The following is a 13,066-nucleotide window of genomic DNA, read 5'->3' on the forward strand; positions in this document are numbered from 1 at the left end:
GCCAAAAACCCGAGAACAGGCAACCTGAAGGACACTAGTATGAACAGATAAAGACACACTAGACAAACATAAGAACTAATAAAACCACTTGGGCTAAATGAAGTCCACGAGGATGTGCAAATATTTGCATCAGAAAGTATCAAATATTTTATATATGAACTGAGCTGTAAAGGATGATGTCATATCTTATTAAATCAAATTGTATCAACAAGCACTCAAACCTTCCTTCAGTTTTGAAAAAAAAAGCTATGAACTTTAAATTAGTTAGAGATGGGGAAAAAGGTTCTCTGAATTTTTCTTAATGATGCTTCCTAGCTAGAGGATGATGGTACGGGGGAAAAGAAAATATTAGCACCTGTGGGATGGGGAGGAGGAATACTTATCACTCATGGACAGTGAGGTGTAACAAGAGCTGGACTGTACCAAATATTGTAATGAGCCATTATTTTGGTAGTTCAATGATTCTCCAGACTTTTTCAGCTCTGTTTTTTTTTCTGTCAGAGCAAATGCCAGATGGATAGTGTAAATGCTTTATCGTGCCTATTTTTGACTGTAAATCAGGTAGTACTGTGTGCTATTTTGACCTATTTGTGGGAGAAGATTACTAAAAGCTGGCAGTGTAAGATCCTTGGTATTTGTAGGAGTCAGTTCAGTTCATAGGCTAGGTAGGACATTTGTTAATCTCATACTCACAACTTTTTAATGGAACACTTTAGAAAAAAAATTGGCCACAAAATATAATGTTTGCAACACTGAAAAAGCATACAGCTGCATACTAAAATAATTTGTTGGGTAAAGCTTGTGCTATAAAGGAATGCCACAAGGGAGTGCCCATCTTATCAGCTGTATATATGATTACCATAATAATCATCAAATTGGTTGACAGTAGAATAAATAGCTTTCATCTCTATCATGGGTGGTCAGGGATTAGTCTGTGTTTGTTAGTACTGTTCATGGATAAAAGGAGAGGAAAGATGCAGCCTAATGGTACCTCACATATGCATAAGGTCCCCCTAACATCTTGCATGCCAACAGCAATGATTGAGTCATAAGCAAGATGAGAGTTAGAAGGTTATTTTTTAAACATTCTATAAGCCCATAATGGGACTCTTAACAGAAATAAAAGTGCTTAGACAAGAGAAGAAGCTGCAATTACCTTGGAAGAATGCTGTTGCTAATAATATTTTCAACAACTCAACACAGCTGCATGTTGCAAATGGTGGGATCTGATATCAAGGCTCTGTAATGAAATGTGAGTAAAACTGGAAGGTAAATTCACTAATTTCTAACCCATCTCTCTGTAACATACAGACTGGAGACACAATCAGCCACAGATCAGAACACTGTCTTTCATGAAAATCAGGATGCTGAAGCAATCAGACAAGAGCATAAGGAAGGTAAGATGGAACAGAACATAATGCTGTGCTGGTGTAGGCCTATTGTATAAAATTACTTGAAGAGGGTATTTCCTGAAACCAGGCTTGCACTGAACATTGAGGGGAAATCACTACAGAAAATATAAATACACAATACATGGACAGGATGTTACTAGAGCTTCATGCAGTGAGTTTATGCCATAGTCTTTTAAAAAGAGGCTACAAGGTGGCTGTTAATTTTTATGACCTTGAGTAAGGAATGGTAGAAGAGAATTTTCTAAACTGCTTATATAAAAACGACTTCTAACCTTAATTAGTGAAGAAAGTCCAACTCCTTTTATTGCTTATTAGATAGGTAATTATTGTCCATTTAAATTACTGAGTTATTATTTCTCCTCAGCTTTCCATCTCAGTTTGAATTCTGCCATTTCAGGGTCTGACAATGCTTTGAACTGGTGGGTCAGGTTTAGGAAAAGATATGTTTAACAATTTTGGTGGTGGGAATCCAGTATGTTGTCTGGATACCAATACTGGATAAACAGTGTAGAATATCAACTTAGTAGTGAATTCGCTTCTTTACCTTATTATGTACATACAGTTAACTCCTTTTATTCTGGGAAAAATTTTTTGTGTATGTATGCATTTCTGTTGGACTACGGCTGCTGCTTCTTTTAGCTATAACTAGGATGGAATACATTTTTGTTTCACATGATTAAGGTAAGTGGACCAATTTCCCCTAATGGGCCTGTTATGGTAGGACAAATCTAGATTTTTAGACCTGGGTTTTTTTGCCAGCTAAAAAACATTGGGCTAAGCTAAACATTCAAATTTTTTCATCTTGTTTTTAAATTTGAATGCAAGCAACACCACACAAGGCACACAAGCCAATTACTTTATAACACTTGAGTGGAACTACAATAGGGAAATTATAGTAACTTTAAACAAGCATGAAAGATACTATTCTAATTTTAATCCTAAAGACAACTACAGGACAAAGTAAACAAACTATTCATGGAAGGCACACCTACTCTTGAAATGCTGCTCAGTAATCTAAACAGAGATAAGGATTGTTTGTTATTTAAGGTGGTTTTTTAAATGGAGTTTTGAATAGCAACTTCTCAGTTAAATCAGATTAGAAGATAAATATGACAGCAGATAATGTGATCTAGCAGGTGGGACAGCTGAAAGGATGAATGTTCAGGGTCTACTCTCAATAGCACCTGCTGTGATTTCAGACAAATCACCAGCATTTTTAAGCAGCAACTGATTTGGAGGGACCACACTTTTAAGACTACTTCCAGGAACTATGATTACTTGTGAGCCTCCATGTCAAGCCCTCTCTCCCCGCCCCTTTCTTTACACAGTTGCATTCTCTTATTTTCCTCACCTACATGGGGAACAAGGACATTATCATCGCCTTTGATCATGGAATTCTGTGCTTACTCCCTTGAGCTCAGTGACCACAGTGAGGTGGGTAACACACCCTCCCAGTCTAGTTTCTGAAGCAGACTCTTGAAGTTAATATAGTTACTGTTCCCTGAATGTTCTCACAATTGAATCCTACCTGATGCGCTTCTACAAACAGGGGTAATTTTAAATGAGATTTCTGAAGTGCCCACCTGTTGCTATACATGACTTGTGCAGGCAGGTCAGTGCCTGGGGTCATGCAGAGGAAGGTTGATAGTAACACTGCCAGCTATCTTCATCTCTGTCCTTTTAAGAAATCTTAGATGCTACTTTTCCAAGTAAAAAAAGCTTTTTTTTTTTTAAATGCAAGTCTTCAACATCTAAGTTATATCCACAAAAGGCAGCTCTGTTTTGTTTCTCTGGCCAATGTAGACTAGGCTTAACTGTGGGCCCAACGATAATATGTTCAAATTAATAGCAAAGCTCATTGCTTCAAAAGGAGCAGGAACCAACACTGAATTTGACAAAACACAGAAAACAAAAGACTGGAGTTCAAAAAATGAAGTAGATGAAGATGACATCTATGCATATATTCATGACTAAGAGATACACTCCCAATCATCTAAAAAAGTCCCACCAAATCACTATGAATTGCACTACTTACTGTTAAACCATTAAAACCATGAAATAATTGCTGAATTATTAATGCAAGTATACTTATAAACCTTTTCTGTTCTCTTCATTCGTTTCCTAACGTTAACTGAAGCAATTGAGCGTTGAGCAGTCTTCCCTCGAGGTTTTGCTCTTGCTGCAGTTACTTGTTGATGAGGACTGCCTGTACTATGTTATTAATGAAGACGTCAAGGTGAGGCTGTCTCTGCTTCACCCGGTACTGCACGGCCAGACACGCGAGCAGGACCCTCTGCCGGCAGGCGGGCCCCGCCACCACCCCTCGCTCGGGACCGGGAGCCCGCCGGCCGCCCTGCCCCTTCCTAACGCCCGCGGCCGGTTCCACGGTGTGAACCACGCACCCGCGGCGGCTCAGGCTCCGTGGCCCCCCCCGCCCTGCCACATGGGGACAGATAACCCGCGGCTTGTTGCGGCAAGCCGCTGTGTTTGCGGTCCGGGCTCTCCCGCCCAACCCATGGCACCCGCCCTGCTGGGCCCCCTCGCAGCGGCCCCCGAACAAGGGAGGCTTCTACCCGGGGGGCCCAGCGGCTGGTAGGGGTGCACCTGCCCGGGGATGCCCGTAAGGGCCGAGCGGGCAGTTCTAGGGGACTACGAGCTGAGGCGTTCCCCGGCACACAGCCTTGTGTAACCGCCGCGGCGGGGCGGCCGGGAGGCGGGCCCGGGCGGCGGCGGTGGGGCTGCCGGGCCGGGAGCGCCCCCTTGCCGCGCCGAGCTGTGCCGGGCCGCGTCGCGCCGCCCCTCGCAGCGGGGAGGGCGGCTCCGCTCGCCTCGCCTTTGCCCGCGCCCAGCCCCGCGCGGGGGGAGCCGCCGCCGCCGCCGCTCTGTCTTTGTGGCCGCGCTGCCGCCCCACCGCCGCGGGGCCTCTCGCTGCGCCTTGGCTGCCGCGGAGGTCGCTGCTGTTGTGGCGTAGCCGGGAGAGGTTGGCGGGGAGGCGAGCACTGGCGGAGCGGCAGCCATGGGGCTGCAGCCCCTGGAGTTCAGCGACTGCTACCTGGACAGCCCCTGGTTCAGGGAGCGGGTGAGAGCCCATGAGGCCGAGCTGGAGAAGACCAATAAGTTTATCAAGGAGTTGCTCAAGGATGGGAAAAACCTGATTGCCGCGACCAAAAGTGAGTGGAGGGGTGCGGGGAGAGACGCCGGGTGGCTGCGAGGGCGGCTGCTGGCGGCTCGGGGCCCGGCGCTTGTAGCCGCTTGCCCGCCGCCGAGAGGTTTCGCCTTTGAGCCGGCGGCGCTTGCTATTGTTGCAGTGAGTTTTGCGCTGGCTTTCTCCAGCCTCTCCCTTGGGTCCCCCACCAGCCGCTGTGGCCATATAGCTCCTCTCCAGCCCTTCGCCGCGGAGGGGGGATAAGGGATAGCGCCGGCAGCGGCGCCGGGTAGCTCCAGACTTCGTAACGCCTGTTGAATCTGCCCGGTCTCTTGGCCGGGCCTGGCTTCTGTGTTTGGCGGTGCCGAGCCCGAAGTGAGCTGCGGTGTTGAATCCGCTGAGAGGACTTGGTTTCAAGTTTTACCGGTGCGTTGCAAGCTGAGCGTCTGGAAATTGCATGTCTCAACATAACGATGGACGTGTATATGCATTTGAAGTCTGTGAAGAGGCTGCTGAAAATACCCCTTTGTCAAAATTTTAAGTACGTTCAGGAATTACTGGACTTACAGTTCAGCAGTGATGGCACTAGTTACCATCTCTACATCTTTGGCCTCTTAACATGTGATGCTATTTTTTAATTTTGCATTTTACTCGTTGAATATGTATGTGTATATATATATTTATATATGGTTAGTTATGCCGTGGTTTATGTGGGAATAATGTTATTTTTTTGAATGACCATGTTAATGCAAGTTCTTAGTGTAGTATTGTAATAATTTCTTCCACTGAACTTAAGATATAGTAGTGTAGTGTAGTCCCATAAATATCTGGTAGAATGATTGGCTATACCAATTACTCAAATAAAACGCTAATGTAGTGATCTGGCACTGTGTTGTCAAGAAATGTACTGCATCTTTGGTATCATGGAAAACTTCTGAAGGCAGGGAACCAGGCTTTCAGGATGTTTCCTTTAAAGTAAACTGAGAGGGATTTGGCCAATGGTTTGGGCAGTGTAGCTGCCTGGATACGGTATGGGTTTTAAAAACAGAGATAACTCGTGCAAATAAATATTCTTCCCTATTTTTGTCTCTGTTTGATGTGCCTGGGTTAAAAAAGGTAGAAAATGCCATATCATATTTCACTTGTTTGTAACTCTTACTTTCTGGCCAGTTAATATTTAGTTACTGCAAATCGTGTTCCTTGAGGATTGTTTTAAACCTGTGACTTTAAGTGTCAGTATAAATCATCAGATCTTGGACTGCAAAGTATAAAAGTCTCCTTAAACTTGGATAAGAACAGTAGAGGGAAATCGTTCCACTTCGCTTCTGTTCCTCAAGTATCTAGACAGTTTTTTGGCAACTGCCCCAAACCCTCAGTTTCTCATGTATGGTTACATGTACAGAACTTAATTTGAAAGTGTGGAGCTGGTAGTGGTGAGGAAAGTCATAACTCATTTGAGCCTCCTACCCACATCAGAATCCTGTGCTGATAACTTTGGCTTGGTGTGCAGTACTTGGCGCACTTAGCTGTGTGTGGTGGGAGCGAAGGGAGTAAGTGTGCCAAGTAGAGCTACCTGGCTTGAGGGTGCTTAATGAAGTACTCTGGTAGGGCTAGCCTAGAAATATTTAGAGAAGCTATCGGAGATCTGGCCTGGTGTTGAGGTCTGAAGCAATTCCTTCCTTTCTGAGATGACAGTCAAAAGTTCTCTTCTTGTGTTTAGGTGCTGTACCTTATTCTAACAAACATCTGTGCTTCAACATACCTGTTTGAGAAGTGGAAACAAATGTTAGATCCTTCCTTACGCATTTCATTTTTCTGCAGTTCTCTTGCCTCTTTAGTGCCCTGCGTGAGAGGTTTGAGGCTGAGTTGTCTTCCTCTGCTGCTGGTGAAGCAGTGCCACTGTTCAACAGGCATTAAAAGACAAATTGAACCAGAGGAAACACAAGGAGGAGTCAAAACCCCAGTGGCTATGGTATTGGTCCTCCTTGTGTTTTCAGAAGAAAACATCAGCATCTGAATTCTTTGAGGTACTTGATTAATTCACTGTCAGGAGACCAGATGGGATTAATATTTGTTCCAAAAAACAAGCTTGAGAAGTGGTCTAGACGCAGAGCTAGCTATTCACTTCTGTCAAAACTGCATTTTCTGCACAAAGACTGGCTTTCCACAATCTAGAGAGCCTGATAATAACGCAGGACATTTCAAGGGCTTAAATGACTGCTTCTTAGGCAACAATTCATTACAGTTTTTTGAAAATTGTTTTAGTCTTTTGAACAAAAAAAAATGTTATCTTAATAGCTAAGGTATTTATCTGTTTCTAGAGCCAGGCGGACTATGAAATTTACATGTGTTTAATTGATATGTGAGCATAATAAGCTTTTCTGAATGGGCTATGCAATCTAAAATGTAGTAGGCACACCATTGTTCTTAAATTTCTGTGAAATGAGGTGACTGCAATAGAGACTGCCTGCATTTCCCTCCCTTGGTGCTTTTGTTATTTTACTTGTAAAGCAGTGACTTACAACAAATGTTGTGAGGATTCTCTAGGTGTGAATAACTGATATGACTGTATAGATCCCACTTCCTGCTTGACATACAGCCTTGTAAATGACTTTGATGCTGCCTGCACTGGGTTACATCTTGAGGGGTGGGAAGCAGATACTTGCTGCCACTCCCTCTAATCACAGGAGTCATCAGTGTCTCCCAGGAGCAGCCAGTAACATGATGTGGATCCTCTCTTTGGCTCCTTTCTTTTTGTCTCTTCAGTTGTATAGGAGTATATTTTCTGCCTAAAACTCGGAATAATTGATTTTTTAAATAGTACAGGACTATACTGCTTAAAAAAAAAGAGAAAAAAAGAAGGATGTTTTGCGTTCTTAAATTGTTGAGTTTTTAGTATGAAGCATATTTCAAGTGTATCTTTACAATTTTAAGTTTCAGTTGTTTCAAGAATCTGATGGAAAGATAAACAAGACTGACTCAAAGCTGTCTCGTTTCCTGTGTAATGGTTTGAATCACTGAGTTGTCTATTTCAAGCTCAATATTGGAAGAATGAATAAACAATAGGTGGCTCTTCCTTTTGTTATGGTGGTGAAGTGTATTTAAAAGGAGTACAGAAAGACCATTTTTTTTCCACTGATGGCAATCAGTAAATATGAGCAGTATATGCATACGCCTTTAAAAATAGAAATGCAATATTTCTCAGGGGATCCCAGTTCAGTTAAACAAGTGATGTTCAAAATAGTTTATAAATAACTTCTGGATGGTGTTAGTTGTTCTTCTGTTGAGAGAAACTAAATTTAAAGGTGCCTGATTGGAGAATCCTTATTCTGAAATATGAAAGGAACTTGACAGGTTTAGTCCTGAGCTCTTAAAATCTATGAGACACAAGTTGTTAGAAGTGAAGAATACAATGGATAAATACTGTGTATTTGCTTCTGATTCTTCTCCCTGTGGTGGTCCAGCTGTTGATCTATTGACATGAATGTGAGCTTTGTTTTGGGATTTTTGAAGATTTTTTTTTGGAGGTGAGACTTTTCCATAAATGTACAGCAGGAGCTGCCACTTCTTATGAGACCTCAGGACAGAGTGGGAAGAGTCAGCATGAGTGTGGGGGTCTTGCCCTGGGCATCTCATGGGGGATATGCAAAGGATACTGGTGAGTCCATTCTCACAGTTATTATGGGGGCCTGAAAGCAGAGCCTCCCCATTCTTGGATTTAGGCTCAAATCAGAGCAGAATTCCATTTGGGTCAACTGCAGGGACTTTGTGATGGGCTGATGAAGACAAAAGATGGAGAAGCTGGGAAAACAGAAAAGTTGAGTTCCTTAGGAGGCTTTCAAGAGTTGGTCCATATACAGTGCCCATCTAAGGGAAGCCTTGACTGTCCCACATGGGCTTCTCAGTTAAAATGCATCATAAAACCTTTCATCAAGTCAGGACCATCTACTGCCATGTGGACACCACAGTTTTCAAATAGTCTTATCACTTGTGCTAAATGCTGAGCAGCAGCCTTCCTCTGCTTCCACCCTGAGCAACTTGCTACTCCGCAGCCCTATTGTGGGGTTTTTCACTGGGGCAGGCCTGTCCCTCATTATGTTGCTGTCTGTTTCAGCTGAGAGCAGGATAATTTCCCCTGTACCTTGAGGTTTTGGGTCATGAGCTCAGCTCTGTGAGGTCTTGACCATTGTATTTGGTGCAGCAGAGGAGGAAAACAGGCATCCTCACTATCCACTGCAGGTCACTGCAGGCAGCTCAGCATGCTCAGGCTTCTGGTGGCTGTTTTTTATTGCTATTTTTGTTTTATGTTTTTTATGGAAGAGTTATTCCTTGCACTCTCCAGACAGAATACAAAACAAGAACTAATTTTCTTTTATCTGTAGAGTTTGTTGGAATATAAAGAGTTACTGATAAACGTTACCGAAGAATGTTGGCTTACTCCAGGGAGTATTTGTGCATTCATGAGAAAAAAAAATATTAGTGAATTCTTTCTTTTCCTCTGAGGTGTTATTAGTCACTCATTGTTTTACAAGTTTGCCATCAAAAAGTTGAGCAGAGAGGAAGTGTTGCTGGCAATGGGAATAAAGCCATTCCCAATCCCATCTCTGACCTAGTAGAATAGGCTGTTTTTCCTTTAACAAAGTTAACTGAAGAACCTAATCCAAACCCAAGACCCAGTCTGATGTCTGAGTTGGCCAAATCCCTATTTTTTTTCCTTGGCCAGTTCTTTTAGTGTGGGGTGGTAGCTGACCTCTCAGACACTGGTCTAGGTAGGGTTTTGGTCTGAATCCGTATGGGTATTATTATGTAACTGGCAAAGGCTGTTGTAATCCACATAATTACACAGCATAAAAGCCACTCAGATCACTTGAGCCACGGTGCTTTGTTTTCTTAAGCACTAATTGTCCATTTTTTTTAAGCTTCCCTTAGTATAATCTGCACTTATGAAACCACTTAGCTGAAGGTATGATGTGTGCCAGCTCTCAAAGTCTTAGGAATTTTCTGCAACAAAAATGTTGTTCTACTGACTCTCCAATACATGTTAAAGAAGTAAAGTAAAACAGTTAATATAGGACATACTAATAACTTATAGAGAAGAAATGGATGTTGACCAAAGATTTTGAAAGAATCCAAAGACATAATGTCATTCTTATTTAACCAGAGGGGGAGGGGGCAGAGGAAGTGCGGAGTATTGTGAGGGGGTCTCAGTTGAACTTGTGTGCAAAGTTTCCTAAATCAGCAGTGATTAATTAGGACTGTATCTTTGATTAATTCATCCTGTACCCTGTATTCAGTGAGAGCTATGAATTAATAAATCTTCACATTTAGCATTTTAGAAAGCTGTTTTGGTTTTTAGTTAGCACCTAAAAATGAGCTTTACTTCTGTTATAAGGCATGATTTAGGTGTGATAACAGTAACCAAATAAATGCTCTAAGTGAATACACTGATAGTTAATTTGAAATATACTCTGCTAGGGTGCAGTCAGATAAAAATTACTGCTAGGGCAGCGCTAGATCCTGTATGGTAAAGGCTACTGAGCAGTACGTACCTTTTTAAAAAAAGCCTTTCTGTTGGAATTCAGCTCAGTAATGGAAACGTGAGAAAGCTAAGGCAAATGGGTACTTTGGGGTACATCTGATACAGCTTTCTCTTAAGAAACAACTGCTTATAATAATGTAATATAACATTGCTTTTCCCTTCCTTTCAAGATAATTGCCACAGCTAGGGCCTAATTAACCAAGACAGTACTTTTTTCTTTTTTTGCTGCTTGTAGATAAAGTTGCTTCTGTATAAGGATCAGGGAAGTGCTTTCTTTTAAGAAAATACTCTACAGAGCATTGCATTTAACTCCACCCGAAGTAAAGCATTCATTACTGTGTCAGTAGCTATAAAAAAGTGTCAAGCTCATTCTGTGAAGGATGCCAGTTTGTCATCTTGAATCATGTCTTTTCAGCTTGGATTACTAACTAGCTTCATTATCTTCTTTGTCCTGAAGATGTTCCACTGTTCATTTTTTTTCTGTAATAAAAGTAGAGCATTGTGCTAGTGAACTAGAAGATGGGATTTCAGAAAATGTGAATTTACATGAATTTACATGGATTTTTTCAGTGCTAAGACACCTGACAGGCTGTTGTTGGAGTGATTTTTGTTTGGGGGAAATAAGTAATTTTTCAGCTTTAGATAAACGGTGTGGTTGTTGAAGAGGACATCAGTGATTAATGTCATTGCCAGTCTTCAGAACGAAAACTAGAAGTAAGTAGAATGGCTTGTAATTTTTGGAGAAGTTGTCTGGTAGATCATATGGGGAAGTTTTTTCCTGATGTTTTTCTTTTTTAATGATAAGGCTTTTAGAACCGTAATACTGACTTTTAGGAGTTGGGAAGAAGGGTAGATTTGCCCTACAGTCTGTAAAGTGCAAACACCTGCTTGCAATTAAATAAATAGACCCATTGCTAAGGCTGCCAGGTGTATGCTGTTCCTAAAATTTTCCTATGCTTGCCAGCTCTTTATTACAAAAACGTTGCAAATTTTAACAAGCAGAGCTTATGACACCAGTATCAGTTCTCAAGTCAGTCTAAAGTCAACTTGATAGTCTTTAGTAAGGCATAATGTCTCTTTATGATCGGCACAGATTTTTTTGTAAGGGGACAGGGAGGGGAGATGGTCTGTTCTGGCGTGCTATAGTTTCCCACCCCCACCCCTGGTGTACAGCAAGGGGAGCAGCATACAGGCCAGGTGCTCTGGGCTCACTTTGGACACAGAGTGCTTGGAAATGTGTTTTGAAACAGCACAGAAGAGCTGCATCCCTATACTTCTCTTTTTCAGCTGTTTTCTAACATAACATAATTAATGTATATATTTTACATTGGCTTTAGCGCCTTTGTTTTACAATACCAACTTCAGTCACTACTGTGGTGCTTAACATGTTGACTTAAAAAACAGGGGCTTGGCTGTTTGAGGGAGATAGTCCTCAGTGTGTGAATCTTGGCAATATGTTTTGATAAGGGTGCGTTATGGCTTTTTGAGATAATTTTTGTGTCTTGCTTATGGCTGATGGGGTTTTCTTTTGGATCTAATGCCACTTTCTGAGTTTCTTGACCAGATTTGCTCTTGTTCTAAGACAGTTGTTCTTGAGATATTAATGACCTGCTCAGTGTTTTGATTATCTTTTAAAAGTCTTCATGTTTTTGAGTTGGCAAATTAAGAAACTTTGAGCGGTTGAATACTTTTCTGGAATATTGAATGAGCGTAAAATATATGATCAAATGAGTTTGGGCACATATTGGCAGAATAGTTTAAGAAACTGTTTAGGGAATTTACATCTCTCTCTGCTGGTGGTTGCTGCCACTTACTGTAGTTGTCGATTTTAATCAGCACCCAAAATCTGTCTCATTGCTAAGTCAAACCCACCTACTTTACCGAGTTTGAACTAACCATTGTATTTTGCAATGAGTTGAGGTAGGCACATGTGCTCCATCCCAGCAGCTCCTGTGGAGGCTGTGCTCTTTCAGTGTAACTTTGATAGAAGAAAGGGCAGCTACAGTGGCTGCAATTTAAAATGCCCCATGTTATGCGTCTGTGATTGATGTATGCCAGCTATCCAAAGTGCATGTTTAGATATTTCACTGGGAAGAAAGATACTGGAAAGGGAAGTCTCTGTCTGAGTTTAAGCTATCCTCAAATTCTTTTTCTAAACAGATGTTTTATGCAACTGTCGGCAGACAACCTCAATGTCATGTTGTCATTCTTCCATACCTACTTGCACCTATGGACAGAGCTTCTTGCAGCCAACCCTGTTACTTGTGAATGCCTTTTACTCCAGCTGTTTTTGTTTCCTCCCCTTATTGTTCTTTTCCCTCCTGTGCATTTGCTCATCTTTCAGGATAAAAATAGAGAGAAAACATCCAGGCCTTCAGAAGCAATGTGGCCATCACAGGCCAAGGCCAAATCAGAAGTTCCTGTAAACTGTTCATGATGGGGTTGTCCTCTGTAGGAAGGGAGCATTGGGAGGGAAAAATAATCTACAGAGATGGAAAGTTGCAGTGTTATTAAACAGGTTGTGGTTTTACTACTGCCCACACCTTTGAATAAATGTCCTGCTGTTGCCTATTTAGTTGAGAGGACTGGGCATATGGGGGTTATCAGCCCATTAGGTAAATTAGAGAGAAGGCTTCGCCTCTCAATAAATCTGGTTGTTACAGCTTCCCTTAGTTCTCTCCAGCTTTTATATGTGCACCTGGCTGGTTGGAACTGCACGTCCTTGAAGAGGAGAAAAAGGCTTTGTTTAATTTGGCAAGGAAAATTGAGTATCCAGGGTAAAACTGTTCAGGACTGTGAATTGAATCTGGGCCTTGGAGGACAGTTGTACAGTGTGTGGTGTTTGGGAGTAGGTTCTCAGCTACTTTGTTGCTGGTGAGTGTTTTTCAGTTTTGAAATTTATCCATTTCCTCCATTAAACTGGTGCAAGTGAGCTTAGAAACAATGAATAAATTCATGGTAAAGAGTCTG

The 13,066-nt window shown here is 42.0% G+C and overlaps 1 protein-coding gene across 5 annotated transcripts in view; it reads left to right on the forward strand.

The window, feature by feature from the left end:
• Positions 1–1,408: 1,408 nt before the first annotated feature.
• ARHGAP10 (Rho GTPase activating protein 10) overlaps positions 1,409–13,066 on the forward strand; it is a 172,800-nt gene continuing 161,142 nt past the window's right edge. For 4 of the 5 annotated variants that reach the window (XR_013925736.1, XR_013925737.1, XR_013925738.1 and 1 more), the window contains exon 1: positions 1,409–4,582. Coding sequence is in view for 2 of the 5 variants with exons in the window: in XM_080373733.1 (XP_080229859.1) it covers positions 4,429–4,582 (154 nt within the window). In the remaining 3 variants the exon portion in view is untranslated. The remainder of the gene's footprint in view (positions 4,583–13,066) is intronic. The other variant, XM_080373732.1, reaches the window with a different exon arrangement.

This window comes from Falco punctatus (assembly GCF_963210335.1).
Source record: "Falco punctatus genome assembly, chromosome: 1".
Classification (NCBI taxonomy): domain Eukaryota; kingdom Metazoa; phylum Chordata; class Aves; order Falconiformes; family Falconidae; genus Falco; species Falco punctatus.